Source organism: Apostichopus japonicus, chromosome 5 (genome assembly GCF_037975245.1).
Source record: "Apostichopus japonicus isolate 1M-3 chromosome 5, ASM3797524v1, whole genome shotgun sequence".
NCBI lineage: Eukaryota > Metazoa > Echinodermata > Holothuroidea > Aspidochirotida > Stichopodidae > Apostichopus > Apostichopus japonicus.
The window spans coordinates 2,876,314-2,896,603 of NC_092565.1; the positions used below are offsets into that span (position 1 = coordinate 2,876,314).

Consider the following 20,290-nt stretch of genomic DNA (forward strand, 5'->3'; position numbering starts at 1 on the left):
ATCCATGCATATGCATTTTCTCTCAGATATATTTTGGTTTAACCTAAACTTGAACGAGACTATAGTAACATTGTACCATCCTTGGTTGTATAAAATCCTGATAAACATTGAAAAGTTGCAGATTGTTCCTCTTCTTCAGTTTATTTCACCACTTCTAGGCCTTCTTCATATAGTATTCTTTACAACTGAAGACTTTGTTTACAAATAAATTCAACTTTATGTTGTTGATTTGATATCACGAAGGATCAAAGGCCGATCAATGTTGTGACGTCACATCCTGTTATTTTGTGACACCCACGAAGTCAATCACCAGTAAACATAATTCAGAGGAGTGTATAGTTTTATTTCAATCAGATAATTCGTTTAAAGGCATCACGTGTCCTCTTTATCAAAGAAGCGTTTGCGTTAAATTCGCCACATAGGGCCTTCATTAATGTGGTGATGCGATACCAGTCAAAGAAACAACAAACGTGAAATGTTATCTGTTCTTTTAATCTATAATTCATTTCATGAATGGTCAGTGAAATTGCGATGTCATAAACTTATAAGGTCTGCAAACAAAAGAGAGTTCATTAACATATAAGTTTTTGGCACAGAGCTTTTCGAATATTGAATGAAACGGCCTTCTTTGTAATTACTGGTTTGAGAGTCAATGGTTGTAATCACATGCATAGGTCTCGTATTTATAAATACCAGTGAATTTTAAAATTTGCTTGTTCAGTAGGACCCGAGAAGCGTTACCACGCTATCATAGATGTGACGTCACTATATAACCCACCTCAAAACTCGAGTAGCCATCAACCACCAAAGCTCTGTGATATCTCCTTGTTGAAATATTTATTATTTTAACTAATCTGAGATATTCTAGTAGTCTGATCATATATAGTCAGGCGCGTATCCAGGGGGGCGTTGGGGGCGCGCTCCCCCCCCCCCCGGGTAAGAAAGAGAGGAGAGAAAAAAAAGAGAAGAAAAAAGGGAAAAAAGAGGGGGAAAAGAGGAGGAAGGAGAGGAAGGAAGGGAAAAGAAAGAGAAAAAAAAGGAGAAAAGGACGCACCCACCACTTCTTGAGATTGTTCCCATATGCATGAAAACGCGCGCCCACAGCCCTACGGCCCCACCCCTCTCATCGCTTCCCAATGAGTTACGAAACTTAATTAATGACCTTCACCAGTAGTACCAAGACCTCTTGACAAAATCCGGCAACACACCACTTCATCGATAACAAGTGATTGGGTTGCGTATTAGTGACGTCTAGAGGTCGTGCACTGACCTACATGGAGTGTGACCACCCCCGACTTTGCAATTTCCCAAGATCAGGCCCCGAGAAAATCCAAAGGGCACTGTACTGTATATGGACATTTAGCAATATCTAGCGATATCTAGGGATGAAAATCCCAATATCTTCCCTAAACTGAAGGCAGATAGAGAATCGAAGCCTTCAGTGTGTAATTAACTTGAAACTGTGCGTCTTTCGAAATGAAAAGAATGTGGGGCGCAACTCCTATGGGCCCTATGCTTAGGTTTGATAACTGTATTTGTACAGTAGTCTCCATTATACTCCATACAGTATGGGGGGTGCACTTGCCCACCCCTGGAAAATTTTTTAAAAAGTTAAGCATTTGACATTTCAATGATTTCCCTCAACCAACAGTTCTCTAGTTATGTTCATTGCATACTGACCCATAATGCATTACTGAAATTTTTGAAAGTCAAAATCCTCAGTAAGACATGAGATCTCAAAATAACCGATGTGTAAATGCAACTTGAACGGGAAGTGTCTTTTCCGACGATCTAGGAGTATATTTTGGCAAAAAAAAAATCGTCGTACGCTCCGCGCCAACCGATGGTGGCGCTCCGATTAGATAGTATCAAGTAGTGTGTTACACCTATATGACCTACTGACCCACCCCCCCCCTTGTACTACGTTTCTGCGGACGCCCTTGCTAGGCCTCCTGGTAGGGGGCCCCTTTGGGCCAGGAGCCCCCCCCCCCCAAGGCTCATAGTTACGCCACTGGTGGAGCATTGCACAATAAACAGATAATAGTTATTTATTTCAGTCTCATTTCAATTATTCGAATATTTAAAGCAAACTGCAGATATCACATCATATCAGTGAGCATGAAAATGGCGTTCCGGGGACAACAGCCTCAAAACTGTAGATGTGCGTAGTGTTCGGTTCCGGTCCGGAAATATCTGGTATATTTTAATTTCCTTCAACGAAGTTTTATAGTATTAGTAGCCGTTAAGAGAGGTTTAATATTTGTACACCAATAAATTAACTGTGTCTGAATTTTCGAAAATTCCCTGACCACCATTCTTCATCATACTTCCCGGCCTCTACTCGTGCAATTTTGACCGGTCTGTTAGGGGTTGAAGGAGGTTTTTCTATATTGGTGTCAATAGATGAAATGTTGTGCAACATTATGGGTAATTTTTGAAGTGAATTTATTCACGAGAATTGTGAATTTTCAAATTCTGAACAAATAATGGGCTTAAAACCTTGAAAAATGGTGCTTACGGGTATTGTGGGCCGCGACGTAGAATCACCTACAAAAAGCAATGATCCACAGGAGATGCAATGAGGTCGAACAGGATGTGTGACTGGTGACAATCTTCAAAAAGGTTATGGAAGAAAAAACAACTGTTGGGAAATTCTTGGTTCTCAGGCAAAAGTGTACATTTGGTTGGTCATTTCAAGCCCGAGAAGTGCCATTTCCGGTGATCTGGGGGGTATCAAAACCCGAAATTTTCTTGTACGCTGCGCGCCAACCGATGGTGGAGCTCCGCTTAGATAGTAATTCGCGCCCCCGGGTTAGAAAATCCTGGATACGCCCCTGTATAGTGACATTCAACTACAACATATATGTTGACAACTCATACTAACTTCACTGTTTAGGACACTCATATAAGCCCATGAGCTTACAGTTCGAGACATGAAGGGAAAGGGTTTGAGTGACGTAATAAGATCTAATGTAATTGAGTTATATAGCTCGGATTATGAGACCGAGTCCAAGTTTCTATACGTATCTGAAAAGCACTCACATCTGAAAGTACTGACGAACGTATTCATGTTATGAAAGATTGGTACACATTATAACGCAAGCCAAAGAAATCTTATCTCTTTTTTTTCTGTGTGCGGGCTTTTCTTGACTTCACATATTTTGTATATGCATGTATAGTGTTCATGGTCGTGGTGATGGGGGGGGGGGGTGGGGAGGGGGAGAGGGGCATATGCGAGATGGCATGTAGGGTTCTGATTTGCCTCGACATCGGCCTGACTTGCATTCCTTTTAAGTCGTCTCGGAATCATAATAGTATAGTTGGATTTGGATCTGACTCAATAACTTAGCTCTGAATTCTTCGGGTATATGGATTATTTTTCATAGATTCGTTCTTTGCAAGATATGCGTAGGCCCTACAGTTTAATAGGCTTTCAGTTAATATTTTCGGAAAGAAATTATATCAAAGACTTCTGTTGACTCGAAGACCTTTACAAATTCTGGTTGACAATTCATGAGACAAACACAAAAGGTGCCAGGTACGTTCTGTTCAAAAAAGAAAAACAGGGCAGTTTCACAGCGTGGGTGATCTTGTGTGGAGGCTCAACGTTTTGAAACATAAGGTGCGTAAGTGCGTAGCCAGAGGTTGTGGTGGGTTCACGACAAGCAAACCAATTTCGCTTGCTCCAAAAGTGACATTGCCTGGCATACCCGCCAGAAAATTCAGTTATCAAACAGAACCAGTGTTCGTACTTCTTGCGCAATTTGCTTCTCAAAATCCCTGTAGGAAGCCATTTAATTAATGTCCTTTACTTTTTATGGCCAACAAGTACATACCACGTTGTTCAATCTCAAAATACAATGTTACCGTAATAGTACTTCTGAAAACTGGATGCCACGAAAGAAGCCTTAGGCCCCAATGCACCGTACAGGATTACTTTTTGTGTACGTCTTAATTTCTCAGAACAGCGAAACCGTTTGACACACATTTACTAAAACGTATTGAGACAGAGTTGTTTTTAATGCTGTAAAGTTCAGTCTCAACATGCGCATATTAATTTACTTGACATGTGTTATGCTCTTCATGCCCGTATTATAGTTACATTGCCCTATACATGAAACATAACCTATACATATACAGTATATACCGGTGATCACATGCGGCGACGTTAACAGTTACAATTTTATTACCCCTCTGCTTAATCGCCATCGAAGATTTATTTGATGAAGGATTGTAAAGGAATAAATAGCTGCAAAATTACTCGACAAATGATATCAGATTATCTGAAGATGCTGCTGGAAGGCGGAGGATAAGCTCCTCTTATCAGTAGAAATGTTTTGAAATGTAAGCGATAACTACATCAATTATGTCGTCTGTCATTTTCCTGCCGTGTGCAGCTGTATGCTTGCGGGGCGGTTGTCTCCCGTACAGAGAAACTATTGAATAACTTCAAAACTGAACTACTTTCATTTAAAGCGAAAGAGATCGTGTTTGATTGACTTCGCAGGGCTCATGTTGGTATACAGTGCGGCGTCAAGAGATAGGTGGGCCCCGGGGAAATTCGGTACGTCACTGACACCCCCCCCCACCCTTTCTCGAAGTCGTAAGTATGAAGATGAGAGTGAATTATTATTATCCCATATTTTCTCGAATCCCCGAATGGACGCCGTCGGGACTGTAGTCCACCTGACCCCTCTTTCGGTATACAAAGCGCGCCCACAAGACCGACATTTAAATTACTCTGCAGGCATTATCTAGAAAGGGACGCTACTGGCATTTTGATCAACTCTTTTCTCTCTTTCGCTAATGCTTCCGTAGGAACGATGACGGTCTCGAAATAAATAACACATTGTGTACATAATTGTGTAATTGATTACTAATGACGTCCCAATATGAAAGGAGGGTAGAAAACATGCGCATGCTCATATTGCAATTCTCACAAAGACGGCGAAAGTTCCAACCATGTGCTACGTGTTTGACAAAAAAAAAAATATGAACACTTCAAAGAGAAATATATGATGTGACCCAGTCTGTGGATTATGCTGAGGCCAACATAACATTCACTTAACTGTGTAACCCTCGGACACAAAAAGAAAGAAAGAAAAGACAGAGGATCAGTTATTATATGTTGGAAAAATTCCACGACCGTTAGTCTGTAAGTATATGGCGCCATAATTCACAGTTACACTTTAAGCAACAAGTGACATTTAGGCATGACATAATTATAAAGATACAACTCTCTGTGCTAGGGGCGACAAACTCTCAGCTGTTAACGAAGACAACACCATTTTTTTTTTTTTTTTTTAAAAGAACATGAAACACACAAAATGATCTCCCCTTGACTTTGTCGGGTCGGATTTATGAATAAGTTCGAAATAATTGAGGAGGGCGTGTGTACAACTTGTGAGCAGTAAGACGTCGAAATATATAAAGGATCCTTGCCAGCGATTACTTTAGAATTGAAGAAACACAGTAACAGACATGAAAAATATAATTTACAGCACTGACATTTTCTTTTGTGTCAACATAAAGGTGTGTCGAAATTTGGATGGAACATTAATGTTTTGAATGTATCACATATATGGGTGTATGATCAATAACATGGGCATAGCGTATGGTTAGACTTTTGTCAATATGTTGTCTCGATTGCTGCATTACTATGATATGCATGCTTCAGTAGTTTAAGATGTTAAGATGTCAATATAACATTAATGTTTTTAACGTATCACATATACGGGTGTATGATCATTAACATGCGCATAGAGTATGGTTAGACTTTTGTCAATATATTGTCTCGATTGCTGCATCACTACGATATGCATGCTTCAGTAGTTTAAGATGTTAAGATGTCAATGTAACATTAATGTTTTTAATGTATCACATATACGGGTGTATGATCATTAACATGCGCATAGAGTATGGTTAGACATTTGTCAATATGTTGTCTCGATTGCTGCATTACTACAATATGTATGCTTCAGTTAGTTTAAGATGTTAAGATGTCAATGTAACATTAATGTTTTTAATGTATCACATATACGGGTGTATGATCATTAACATGCGCATAGAGTATGGTTAGACTTTTGTCAATATATTGTCTCGATTGCTGCATTACTACAATATGTATGCTTCAGTAGTTTAAGATGTTAAGATGTCAATGTAACATTAATGTTTTTAATGTATCACATATACGGGTGTATGATCATTAACATGCGCATAGAGTATGGTTAGACTTTTGTCAATAAGTTGTCTCAATTGCTGCATTACTACAATATGTATGCTTCAGTAGTTTAAGATGTTAAGATGTCAATGTAACATTTATGTTTTTAATGTATCACATATACGGGTGTATGATCATTAACATGCGCATAGAGTATGGTTAGACTTTTGTCAATATGCTGTCTCGATTGCTGCATTACTACAATATGTATGCTTCAGTAGTTTAAGATGTTAAGATGTCAATGTAACATTAATGTTTTTAATGTATCACATATACGGGTGTATGATCATTAACATGCGCATAGAGTATGGTTAGACTTTTGTCAATATATTGTCTCGATTGCTGCATTACTACAATATGTATGTTTCAGTTAGTTTAAGAAGCTAAGATGTCAATGTAACATTATATGATTTATATTAATGGCTTCTTTATCCATTATTTTTATGTAATGAAGATTTTATCACAATATAGTAAAGAGTTGGAAGATGATGCCTTCAAATAATAGACATAAGAAATGACTTATATTTGCTGGTGTCAGTAGTGGGATAGATGAATGGAACTATTTATTTTACATTGCCTTCCATTTCAACATTACTCAGAGATTGTGATAATCACATGTCAGAGGTCCAATAATATCACATACACATTACTGGCTGAGTATTAAAGAAGTTTTCAGATTCCAGCTTCCATGCAGATTTGTACATTTTCTCTATTCATAAGATAAGGTCCATAACCTTATTTTAAGATACTCCTCAGTCTCTACATCCGTAAGCAATCTTTGAAACATTCTTGCTTGGATTGATCTTACATTCTTCCTCCCATCAGCATACATTGCTAAATCTCCTGTTATGTTGATTTAATCATTTCATACATCTGTATGAATATTCAGTAACATAAATCATGTAATCAACATGTAAAGGGTAAATTCCATTGTATCTTGATTTAAATTCATTATCAATCATTTTTTAAGTGGTGATGCTAATTGTTGATCTCAAGCCTCTTAATCTCCGCCTACTGACGTATTCCCTGATGTAATCCTGGTATAAACCTCTGCGTAAGTGTTTGGAATAAGATCTCTTCTCGAGCTTTCTGCTTCCGAGAATGAATCTATTCTTTGAGTGTCTTTTTCTCTCTAAATTTTCATCTGTTTCGTTCGGTTGACCTTCCTCTCCTGACAAATTCTTCTCCTCTCTACTATGTAGAATATTAGGCTTGTCTGTTGTTCTGAAAAGAAATGAGAAGAAAAGTCACAAAACAATTCTTTAGTAAACTCATTATTAATTGCAGGGTAAACTTGCTCCTGACTGGGCTGACTCTGAAACCCAGTGATGCAAATATTAGTAGTAAGTGGTCCTAAGCTGAGAAATACTATTGGAAGCTGTTTCATGCCAAACGCAGAAAGCATACATTCTTCATCGATTGATAATCTGATATGTTTTTACATTAAAAGCAAATGTTAACATGTTTATGCATTAATACTTTGTCCAAAAAAACGAACATTTTTCTCTTTAAGCCAGTACTATTTTTATTATTATTATTATTATTTTCTTTGTTGCATCTGTACTTTTGTATCTGACAAGGGTTAAATCAACCATTTCTTTCTCTTCAAAATCCTGATATTAACAGTTCCCATGATGGAACAATAGAACAATATTTATGTCGTTGTAAAAGCCACACATAGAGAACCCAGGTGACCAACAAACGTAACGTTAGTAAATTCAAACATACCTTACATTTGAGATGATATTCAAATTCTTCATCAGAACATTTCCTTCCAAACCATATTTTGAGAATACATCTTCCTTTTCTACATTCATCTTCATGTTGATATTATCCCTACTATAAGCACTACTTTATCTGTTTCGTACATTTGTCAATATCCTGAGACATTATGCTTACACTCAGTACCACATCTCTCCTTTCTTGTGTACAGGCCATTTTGTTAATTAAAGATTTACTATTTGGTTCATTTTTAATAACGTTTCGTTATAGGCCTGCCATATCGCTATACCTTCCATCATGATATGCTAGTCTTTGGTAGTGTGCTTTTATTACTGCAAGCTCAGTCAAAGCATCAACATAGATAAAGTAAATCAATAATACGTAAGGACAATCAGTAATATCTTCCACTTGACCGAATCCCTAAGCCTGCCGCCGTTCGCTACGCACTTTATGAAAACTAAAAATTATTCAAACGCATGATGGTGAGGTATTAATGCCAGTGTAAACCATCAAGACATGCTATCCACACCATGCTTATTATCCAGTCATTCACATATAAAATAAACTATGACGCAGATGCTAAGCTTAGAGTTCTTTGAAGGGTTTTAATGCCAAATAAACACTTCTGACAGGTGCAAACTCTGGCGTTTACTATCTACTGAGAGCAGGATAAGACAGTCATGGCAAAATAACATCAGGCTTTTACTTAGAGACATATTAACATGTAAATAAGCAGCTACATGATAATATGTTGACCATGGGCATTCTCAACCAACCCGTTAAAAGCTGTCAATATAAGCAGCTGGTGAAAAGGCCATGGGAGGTCCATGTAAACTACGTACCGAGGAAAAACAATGAATCATTTTGGAAATGCAACTGGCAGTTAAAAATCGGAAGGTTGGAAAATTCAAAATAGATATTCGGAGAGTATAAATTCTTGAAAAGGACAATAATAGTAAATAACGAGATTTAAGGAATGATTCACAAATCATTCTGAGGTTATTACTATTAGGATGTCACAGCATTACTGGAGAAACAATCAGTATAGTTAAGGTAATTAAGGCAGTAATTAAGGAAGTATTGTCTTGCTCATCTAACGATCAAGTAATCTCATTTGTTGTTCAGTGTAAGGAGAAATACTTAAAAGTTTTTCTTTCTGTTTTTTGTTTGTCTCAATTTTATTGATTCCAGTTTTTTGCAAAAGTGTACACCTGAATTGAAAAGTCTTGTGTTGAGGGCACTCTCTTCTTTTATGACTTGAATCTCCACAAAGATGGCAGCCTGCTAAAACTCGATTGCAATTATGAGAAGGGAGTTCACATCTCTTGCAGAGAGCACAGTGAGTGTAGGCTGAAAAAAGAAATGCTTGGTAACAGTTAAATTGCCCCTTTATAGTAATATTTCTATCAACATTCTCTCAATTTTACATTTTAACCTAAAAGAGCTGCAGTTACCGGTATTAGCATTTGTACCTAAGAATATGTCACATGTTCTTTATGGAAAGCTCATTTGACAAATTTTCAGCCTGCTACAACTAGTTAAAAATTTCAAAGAGTACTTTCTGAGATGTACAGTAGTTTTGAGCATGACTAGCAATACTTGCCTTCATGACCTATTTGGAGGCATAAATGATGACCTTAACAGATTGGAAACTCTTCCTTGACCCACAAAACTGGATGAGTACGATATTAAATATCATAGGAAACTGTCCTTTTGTAACAAGAATGCAATAACTTGTATGTAGGCGAAAGTATTAGCCTGAAGCTGCAATTGGAGGGTTAGTTTATACTCTTTCCAGAGAAAGAAACAAAAACACTTCAATGATCCAGCTACTAATAACCTTTAACATACAAAGTCACAGAGCAGAGAAGGAAGGATATTAAGTGAATGTGTCTTTTCTTAATGCATGTCATAACTTGGTAAGAGTTAATTCCTTTCATAAAAACTAAACTCAATATAATATGGGAAACTAATTGCAGCTAAACTACATTATGAAGAGAATGGATTACTACATTAGGAATAACAGAGTAGAAACTAAAGGCAATTTACATATTTTTACCCCATCGTATTATGGTAGTAAGATGAATTATTATTAAATGGAATGTCTCAGAACAAACAAAAAATACCAAATTACATCAGTTTAAAATAAGTAAAACATTGACGAAAGAAAATGCCAACTTTTGTCTGTAAGGGAAAACCCTAGATGGTTTTGATCTAAGGTAAGCATTACTAAGTAATTGTATGTTTTAATTTATACACATTTAGAACAAACTTGGTTTGTAGGTAGGCTTTATTCAAGGTTTATAACAATTGAGGTAATACAAAGAAAAGACAACAAGGTTGCTGTTTGAAACCCTGTACCTCCCTTTGAAGGCATCAGGTATGAGATCCTCTCACCTGGTTTAACACAACGGTCACAGCTAGTACAATGGCGATATGTACTGCCATCCTTTGAGGGACATTTATTGCACTTGTCACAATGGAGATTTTCTGGAGCGGAGAATAGTTTGCACTTGGAACAATACCTTTAGTTTACAACAAAAGAAAGACCATCAACAGGACATTATTGTGATTTCATTATTAATGCATTGTGAACAGTTAAATTTAATGTACTTAGCAAAGCATTTAAGTTTTTTACATGTAAACCAGATGAGGGAGGGGGAGGGGGGTGTGGGGGAGGTGTAGAAGAGAACACACATGTGGGGAGGTGGAAGGCATGGAACAGTGATGATTGGTGGATGACAGAATACGCCAGTATTTCTAATACTTGACACTAGTATTGTGTATAACCTACTAATGGTCCTGAAGAAAGGTTAATATCACAACATGTCAGAAATCATTCCCAAAGCACTTCAGGTATGACCTAGATAACATATTTAAGAAACCTTATATATAAACAAAGTAATGGATAAAATCAGATATCAAATGGATATGGTTATCAATGTTGTTATTATTATCTGCATAATACTATCAAGTCAAGCAATCTCATATACGATTCTCTCCTAAGTTCCTGTGGGATCAGTAAACTCCCTTACCAGTAACCTTCATCAGCTGGTAATGAAATTTTTGCCGGGGAGATGTCGGTGAATATACGGACTGGTGAATTTTTGCTGGATTTTGAACCATTCTTGAAGAGCACATGGTTATCGTAAGACACCTGACAACAAACCAGATAAACATTCTTGAAGTTGTTAACTTTTCCGAGACATTAACTTTTATCAATATCTTGATAAATGCTTGAAGGATAAGACAGGCAAAGTCATTTTAACATTGTTGTGGGTACATTATACATTCTTGTACCACCCTCTCACCCCTCCTCCCTCACCCTCCTCCCTCACCCCGCCTCCCTCTCATTCCTCTTTCAAAGACAAGAAAAAATAATAATTCTCCTTACTTTATATCACTTCACTCATTTACTCTTTATTAAATGTTCAATTATATCATAGTCATTGAGCAATCAAAGTGAAATTGGTGTTTGGTCATGAAAGCTTTTTGAATCATTTGAAAAAATTCTTCCTTAAACATTAAACAGGAACATCAAACATGAAAAAGAAGCACCATTGCTTTCTTACCTTGTAATCAAGCATATGGAAATTAGGAAGAGCTGATAATATTCTCTTTTCCATGAAATATGGAAATATCCACATCACTGGTAAACTACCTGCTGAGTTGGTATCTTTGCAACGACGAGGAGAGTAAAATATGTATTTGATTATTATTATTATGTTAATATTACAGAAGTATGTACAGTGATTGATAACCTAAACTGAAATACAAAGAGTCTCCCATATAGTAGGTAAATCACAGAAAGGTAATGAAAAGTACATAAATGGTGACCTGCTTAAATAAATATTGGGAGAAACACAAGAGAGTGCATAACAATTGCATGGAAAACTCTTTATTTGAGCGGCCAACCCGGTTGCTGATCAAAAGTTTAGCATACTTTTCTTTGAAATTCCACATTTCTTCATTAAAGTGAGTGTCTTCACGAATTCTTTTTTTCTCTTTTAGTGTTTCTTATGCACCAGGCCATTGCAAATTCAATAATGGTGCTTGATTAATCATTCCTCCCAACTACATAAATCAAGAAAACAAACAGATTATAGTTACACAAATACACTCAATTGTAACTAAAACCTAAAAGAAATGAGACAACCAGAGCTTAACCTAACCAATCTGAGCATTAACTGAACTGATAAAACACTTGTTGCAATGCCCTTCAAAATCATATGCCTCGCCCTTTAATCAAACAGATGTAAGTGCCTTCATAGCTATCTCAAATTCAATATATATCAAAGCTAAAAAATGTTGGCAATTCCAGAAATATCTGAACAAAATATCAGCAAACAGGTTTAAAATATTGTCTAGATGTACAAATTTATGAATGATTTCATGCGGTTTCTGTCATTTACTCAGCAGTTTCACAAACTTGCCATTCTGTCCTCTCAAATTTTCTAAATGGATTTGGTGCTCTCATGAAAGCTGAAGCATTGCCTTTGGTTTCTGGCCATTTTATTGGAAGTCCAAGGTTATTAGTTCTTATTTGATCTATTAGGTTGCCTTGCCCCTCTTGATCATTAAAAAAATAGCTTTCAATACTTCCTTGTTATTTACAATCCTAAATTCTATGCACTTTAACACACACACAAAAGACAAAAGGAAAAGAAAATACATCTTACCTAAGCTAGAGGAATTTGTAATTTGAGATATTGTGAAGGCCAAAGCCTCTACCAAACCCCCAAAGGGTGGATCCATCACTAACAGCACCCTTTGGTTTCGGAGAAACGACTGAAGGGTGACTCGCGAGGAACCACAGAAGAAATAATCGTTGAACATGTTGTACCTACAGAACTCAGATGAGCTGAAAAACTGAGCCTAGTAAGATAAAAAAAATAGAAGGCAACAACCAGTTAGATGAAAGAAACATGATTAAGTGACTTGAGTTAACACGATTATGGCTTGAGAAAACATGCTTAAATGACTTGAGTTAACATGCTTAAGTGACTTGAAAAACATGTTTAAGTGACTTGAGTGAACATGATTAAATGACTTGAGTAAACATGATTAAGTGACTGAAGTAAACATGCTAAAAGTGACTGGAGTAAAAATGATTAAGTGACTTGAATAAACATGATTCAGTGACTTGAGTAAACATGATTAAATGACTTGAGTAAAAATCCTTAAGTGACTTGAGTAAACATGCTTAATTGACTTGAGTAAACATGATTCAGTGACTTGAGTAAACATAACTAAGCTATGATTTAGAATCAAAGTCACCTTCTACTGAAATCTGGATGATGGACATGAACCATGACTTATCTGCTATAACAGGATCTTTTTTTCCTTTTGGAAAATTACTGGTACCTCAGAAAATGGAATCCCAAAAACAAAACACCAAAAGTAATAAGATCTATCGGATCAGGAAAATCTCAAAGGGATCAAATATGAAGGCAAGCTAATGAAGCCACTGTATTAATCAGAGGACACATAAACTTCCATCATTTGTACCAAATGTAACATACAAGGTAAATTTTAAATCACAATTTCATCAAAATTTAGCATATAAGTGTACTTACTATTTTTCGCAAATGGTAAATAAATTATTTACTTACAAATCTCTCATCGATATCAAGCAGCAAGCTATCTATCTTGAGTTGAGCTTTGTCTTTTAGCAGAGTCTCATGAAGTCTGAAGAAGAGAATCATCAAATATTTCAACTTTCATCAGTAAACATGCATGTGGGAAGACAAAGTTCACTTCATGTGATTGCTTAGCACAAGGTTTTTGATAAAGCCTATCCACAGTTGATCAAAGTTTAAACTATTAGCCCTATGACATGAATCATGTGTTCACAATGGAGGTGTTCAGAAACAACATTTCTGATGCTTGGAACAATAGCATTAATTTGAAACAAAAGAAAGAACAATCAATAGGATACTTTGGAAGAAATGTGTATAGTAATGATTTAACTTGTCAACTAGTGAATTGATATACTAAAGCAGAAAACTTAGCACGGTAATCAATGTTTCTTGTTGCGTATGCGGAAATATTATGACTATAGAGAGATGTGTCTTCATTATCATAGAACAACCAATATGTTGCAAAGAGCACAGGCTTGCTCTTTTGAGTGATGAAGGAGTTTAAAACAAATAAACAATGCTTTACACTTCACAGTTGTCTCCAGTAATACATTCAAAACATTGAGATTTAATTAAGTAGCTCATACTGTGTGGTATGTTGCACATTTACCTTGGAACTCCAACACAGAGGACTTTGTCAAAATGAAGAGACTTAATCGTCTTCACCAAGAATTCAGTTGTTCCTTTTGAAAACAGGTATTGCTGAAGAGAAGAAGTTAAGAGTAATTGCAGGAAAGTATTACATATTATCCACAGACATGAATACATTGAATCAGTACTAAATGTATGTTCAGTGCACCAAACAGGATACACTTATCCAGAGAGAAATTTTATTCCAGCATGCAGCTCCCAAAGTGTAAACTGTTTTTCTCTTGTTAATTTCTGCTTTTTTTAAAGGCTGCTCAAACAGTTTTCATTAATTGTATTGTAAAATATACAAAGATAAAGACAAACCTGTAAAATATCATAGTAAAGGAATAATCTATAAATATTAACCTTTTTATATATATAATATGATATTGAAAACATACATACAATATCATCCTTCATCTATTGACACCTAAATGAAATTGATCTTTTCATTTTATTTGCTGACTTACTGCTTGGGACTTGTTGTTATTTCTGGCAGAGAGCAATTTGCTAGGTTGTTTCAACAGGGTATCAGAAATTCCAGTAGTAATCACATGATTCCTGTGCTCTTCAATTTCAGTCTTGGTGGTTAGCAAATTGCAAGAATGGCAATAATAACGGTCTCTTTCTTTTACGAGCCTCAACGTCTCCATTCTGTATATGGAAGCAAAATAAAAATTCATGAAGCATTAAGAATAATCACAGAAAACACCTATAATGACAAATCTTCAGGCTGGTAACCTATTGATACACTTTCTTATAAGCTCTTACCAAAGTGGTCAGGTTTGCTTCCAACTTGATTGAACTGTAAGTTACAGATTGACAGATTGGAGAACAGTTGCAGATTAACCCAGTTATTCCTTCAATAGGCTTGCCAAAGGATATATTTTCTACCTCAGCAGTATAAATTGATGACATTTATTCCAGTGACTTTTTACTTGTGCATTAACCTTAATTTACTCACCGTGAATATGCATCACTAGAAGTTTCCTTCTCCTGGTTGTCTTCTGTTTTATTCATCTTTGAGCATTTCTGCCCTTTCAAATGAATGAAAGACTTCTCATCAAATGGTTGATAAAACTTACAATATTTACGATCACGGTAGGCTGAGCAAGCAAAGAATCTTTTAACGTTGCCTTTGCCATAGTATTTCTCAAAGAGCAGTGTAGGACCTGTGTGTTTAGAATGACATATATAGAAAAAAATGGAACTCACGATAAATTTAGTCTGTCATGACAAATAAGACTTTTAGTTTGCTTTTTAATTATATCTTACAGTTTGGGAACAACACTAGTTCTTATATAACAATTGTGTGTGAGGAACCACACCTTAAATGAACTAGATTAGCTTGGTATCAAGAGATATTCAGTCTTGAACCTGAGATCTAGGAGTTGTAAGTGCAAGATGGGCAACTCCTTGAACAGACATTTACAGTTCTCAAAAGAAAAGAACAGAGTAAACATCAGGATAGATAGACTAGGATAGATATAATATACATATGCATGATAAAGTGACAGGAATGTTGCACATCTGAAGAGAGTGAAACATAAACCCAACAAAGTTTTCAAGCTTAGAAGAGACACATTTTAAGTCTTTAGCACACAGATAGACAAATTCTGAGGTTTTGGGATCCTTTAATATGGGAGCAATGTTATTCTCCAACCATTCATCAACTTAAACAATAAAATTCACATGTGCATAGGAAAGTTTGGGAAGTTTTTATCTGGGTTTATTTGTGATTTATAGGATATTTCAACATAACAGAAGGACAATGCATATATCTCTATCTTATGATCTTTTAATCATAAGATTTTTGGGAGATGGTACATCATTAAGTGTTGCATACATGATTTCACCACGGCCAAGATTAATTGAGTGTCCACTCGTGGCAACATATTTGCTATGTTCACAATATCTGTAAAATGGTCCGAAGTTAAATAACTTATGAAGTGGCTTCGTACCGTGTTCACAGTGTGGAGAAGTAGACAAGATATCTTCACTGATAAGAACATCACACCCTTGCAGATTTCTGTCTTTCCCAGACATCTCTCTGTGGCATAAAAGAAAGATAGATTAAATGCTTATCAGTCTGCCTCGTTATTTAGTTAGATGATAAACTAAATTATTTCCAAGTAATTTCTTTAAATTACACATGGTTAACCGTCACTTTAATGTGATACATCATGTGATAGTTACAATATAAACTAACTCCTCCAATTTGGAGAGTGGCCTATTCTTACCTCTGGTTTGATATCATTAATTGTGTCTAAACTTCATTCTCCCCCAACAACCAAAGTGTTTTGTTAGATAGAATATCATATCACATGATGAGTGGAAAAGGTATGGTTACCATACATCCTAAGATACTGTGGTATCCAGTCAAAACGTCCCTTTACCAAAACGTCCCCGCTTTTTTAAGACCAAAACGTCCTCGCTTTTTACCAAAACGTCATCGCAGTCAAAACGTTCCTGTGAGTCAAAACGTCCCCGCTTTTATAATCAGTTGGAATGCAAGTGTGGATGTTTTTAGTTCAAATCAAAGAGTAAGGATAAGTATAGTTTAGGTTGAAAACACAGTTTTTTGGAGTTGGAAGTGCCGGTTATGAGGGCGGAAACATTTTTGAGTATATTTTTCTGAGGTAAGATAATATAAATAGAAAAGGGAAAGAGGGCTGTAGGGTAATAGGAAAGGTAATCGAACGATATATTCTATACTTCAAAATGTCAAATATCAACAGGTGCACGTACCTGTGACAAAATTTTACTTCGTAAAAATAAACGATAAGTGATTTCACTCAATTTAAAATGTTATATAGATATATATATTGTATAGTTTACACATCCAAATTCTTTTTTTATTCCTCTTGTATAATATTTTTTGTTTTCCTTATATCGTTAATTCACTGAAAAACATATAGTGTATACCTTTTTCATACCAAATATAATTAAACAATATAGTCCTTCATGATTTATTTAGCGCCTGTAAACCAACTTGCATGCTGATAACTTAGCCAAATTATAACTTAAAATTAATATATATTCACAACTGTGAATGAATGTGATAGACGGGGACGTTTTGACTTACGGGGACGTTTTGACCAACGGGGACATTTTTACCAACGGGGACGTTTTGACCACAAGCGGGGACGTTTTGGTACAGGGACGTTTTGGCAAAGGGACGTTTTGGTAAAGGGACGTTTTGACTGGTAACCGATACTGTATGGTGCTTTACTTTTTCCATCCAACACAACACTTGGCATGTTGTGAGAGATAAAAGATCAATGATGTCCCCAATTCAAAACAGTGTGGTGATGAGAGTCAACTCCCATAAGTTAAATGCCAGGTTTTAAGCACCTTTCTCTACTATAGCTCTTGATCCACACATGCAAATAATATGTTAACAATTAGACATAAATTCACTCTGTAACTGGGAGTCAGCATGGCAGATGAGATTCAACAAATCAAAATGCTTCATTATGCGGATGACTCACAAGAAGAATATTCCAAATCATGAGTACTCAATGGGCGACTCCATCCTTCAAGAGGTTAAACACCATCCCTACCTTGGAGTCGAACTTTCAAGCGACCTTACCTGGTCAAAACACATCAACCAGTCGGTAAACAGTGCCAATAAAATCCTTGGTCTTATCAAACGTAATTTTTGGAATTGTGCATCATCGGCAAGAGAAACAGCTTATAAAGCTCTTGTTAGACCCAAACTGGAATATGCCAGTGTAATCTGGGACCCTCATCAGCAAATCCACAAAGAATCCTTGGAAAAAGTTCAACGACGAGCTGCCAGGTTCGTCAAAAATTAGTATAGTCGCTTTAGTAGTGTCACAGACATGTTAAAAGATCTCAATTGGGATACTCTCGAAAACAGAAGAATCAAAGCACGACTTGTTACCATATATAAAGAGGCTCATGCCCTAATTCCAAGCAACATAAATAACCTTCTTGAAGACAAAGACAAACCAACTACACGTCAATCTCACAGTTTGAATTATAAAATTCCTCAAGCTCAAAAGAACTGTTATAAATATTCGCTTTATCCTCGCACCATTCCTCAGTGGAACGCACTCCCACCTGATCTAAAATCAGTACCAAACACCGCCTCCTTCAAGTTCATGCTGGGAAGTCAGCAGCACCACTAGCAAAACTTGAAGGACTGCACATCAACAGCCACATCAGGGGCGATTTGTGCAGTATCACACCAAGACCAAGACTATCTGTACTAACTACTATTAGTATTTCACTGGACACAGAACATGCAGGTTTCAATATGTGATTCCATGTTTGAATGGCCAGGAGAATGTGGACTAACACTTACAATTTTTTCCTGACTGCCTGTCAAATATGAAAACATATGATGTTTTCGCCCCACAGCCGGACGAGTAAAAAGTACGCTTTATCTGTCCTGATGTCGTTTCAATAAGATCGTATGGTAGTCGCTAAACTAGTACCAACAACGTAAACACGGCAGTTACCATATTCAAAAGGTAAACATAGATCAAGGGGAAACTTGCCTATTAAAATGTTTGGCAACAACTAAACATAATACGAAGCATAAGTTTGTCAAATTACATTAGAAGCTAAGATCAATACAACAGCTATGAATAATTACCCGATTAATGATGTCAGTAAAGCCTTTGGAAACCACGAACCAGCAGATTTTTGCGCGAACTAGCATCGAGGTAAATGAATCTGGAGGATTCATGTCAATTGGGCGCCCGTACCATGCATGGAGGGTCATGTGATGTGTTCCAGGGTGGTACCAAACTGATATTTCTCTGTAGCAGTTCGAGAACAGTGTTCGTGACTTCGTGAAAGATTTGCACCAAGACGGATCGGACATGGGAACTAACGGCGTAAGAAGGTACTGGTACTTCAGGCCTACGAAATAGTGCTAATATGCTAACGTTCAACCTTATTCTCTTGATGAAGGCAGGCCTTCTACATAATAGATCTTACTTATTAATACAGCTCCAGGGGCAAGCTTTGTCTCATATGGCCTAACGTTATTACTACTTGCTATAAGTGAATGTAGAAATGGGAAATGTGGGGAAATGTTTAGTTCAGTGCAACCACGGAATTCTCCATGGAACAGAGCCTAATGCTGCTCGACGGGAGTATAGCTATCACGTTAGGCTACAGGCACGGTTATTGCTAGGTAACGGGTGTCGTCTGCTGCTCTAAGCACGCATACACATTTACGTACTAGTTGGGTGAAATCATCATGCGTAATGGGGAGAGTAATATATGAGTACCACCCTGGAACACATCACATGACCCTCCATGCATGGTACGCGCGTATTTACTGTGTGATAGTTTCTCCAGATTCATTTACCTCGATGCGAACCAGCATGAAAGGTTGCATTGATGTAAAATAAGTTTCACCCAACGGTTGACTTCATGCATTCGATAATTTAAATTGTTATTTGTTGGGTTGCAGGTAGTCACCAAAGAATCCCACTGGGAGCCATGGGAGATTTCCCTTGATGTCCCCATTAGCTACAGAGTTTCGTTATATTTCTTGGGCTCTCCCCAACTGTTAGATATTTCTAATTCCGTTCTAATTATCAAGTTGCCAAACACAAAACTGGATACTGTTGCTATCAGAAAGAAGAATTACTTTAAAATTTTCCGAGAAAATACCTTTAAAACCTGTTAAGGCTTTAATAAATAGATTGATTAAACTGTAACAAAAACTAACTTACTTGAGATACGATTGATTGAATGTAACCTATTTTGACTGGCTAAACACGTATTAAACTACTCCAGGAAGTTGGCTCACACAAGAGGATCTGTGATTTCATAGATAGATAGATAGAAAGAAACTTTATTGTCCATTACAGAAAACAGAAAACGGAAATTATTTCCCGTCGACAGTAAACATAAAACAGTAGTGAATACAAACACAATCGTACAATAAACAAACTATAAGTGAACAGCTACGAAAATAAAACTAAATAAGCAGAACCAGAACAGTAACAGAGGCAGCACAGAGGGCTGCAAGTGACAGATCACACACTGTGGCCAAATCGCTTTGCACGCCGCGAGTTAAATAAGTGTATTGCCT

The 20,290-nt window shown here is 36.6% G+C and overlaps 2 protein-coding genes across 5 annotated transcripts; one reads left to right on the top strand and one right to left on the bottom strand.

The window, feature by feature from the left end:
• Nucleotides 1-5,114: 5,114 nt before the first annotated feature.
• On the bottom strand, nucleotides 5,115-19,503 carry LOC139967298 (rRNA N(6)-adenosine-methyltransferase ZCCHC4-like). 4 transcript variants are annotated; one of them, XM_071970954.1, is made up of 12 exons: nucleotides 18,836-19,503; nucleotides 16,173-16,261; nucleotides 15,176-15,383; nucleotides 14,682-14,865; nucleotides 14,192-14,283; nucleotides 13,555-13,630; nucleotides 12,622-12,817; nucleotides 11,515-11,618; nucleotides 10,978-11,099; nucleotides 10,340-10,467; nucleotides 9,154-9,292; nucleotides 5,115-7,444 (listed from the first exon to the last, which is right to left on the bottom strand). In XM_071970954.1, the coding sequence occupies exons 2-12, from the start codon at nucleotides 16,255-16,257 to the stop codon at nucleotides 7,186-7,188; spliced, it is 1,593 nt and encodes a 530-aa protein (XP_071827055.1). In that variant the 5' UTR covers nucleotides 16,258-16,261; nucleotides 18,836-19,503; the 3' UTR covers nucleotides 5,115-7,185. The 4 variants fall into 4 exon arrangements, with proteins under 4 accessions (XP_071827055.1, XP_071827056.1, XP_071827058.1 ...); XM_071970955.1 differs by lacking the exon at nucleotides 18,836-19,503 and adding an exon at nucleotides 18,542-18,778; XM_071970957.1 differs by lacking the exon at nucleotides 18,836-19,503 and adding an exon at nucleotides 17,804-18,496.
• LOC139968154 (uncharacterized) lies at nucleotides 17,694-18,029 on the top strand. Its single transcript, XM_071972549.1, has one exon. The coding sequence runs from the start codon at nucleotides 17,694-17,696 to the stop codon at nucleotides 18,027-18,029; it is 336 nt and encodes a 111-aa protein (XP_071828650.1).
• Nucleotides 19,504-20,290: the final 787 nt, after the last annotated feature.

Bases quoted from the DNA above. Each gene is read 5' to 3' on its own strand.
- LOC139967298 (XM_071970954.1), bottom strand. From the start codon at position 16,257: ATGTCTGGGAAAGACAGAAATCTGCAAGGGTGTGATGTTCTTATCAGT. The intron at 15,384-16,172 runs GTACGAAGCCAC...CTAAACACACAG, and splicing joins TTCTCCACACTGTGAACACG to GTCCTACACTGCTCTTTGAG. The intron at 13,631-14,191 runs GTAAATGTGCAA...TCTCTTCTTCAG, and splicing joins CTCTGTGTTGGAGTTCCAAG to ACTTCATGAGACTCTGCTAA.
- LOC139968154 (XM_071972549.1), top strand. From the start codon at position 17,694: ATGACTCACAAGAAGAATATTCCAAATCATGAGTACTCAATGGGCGAC.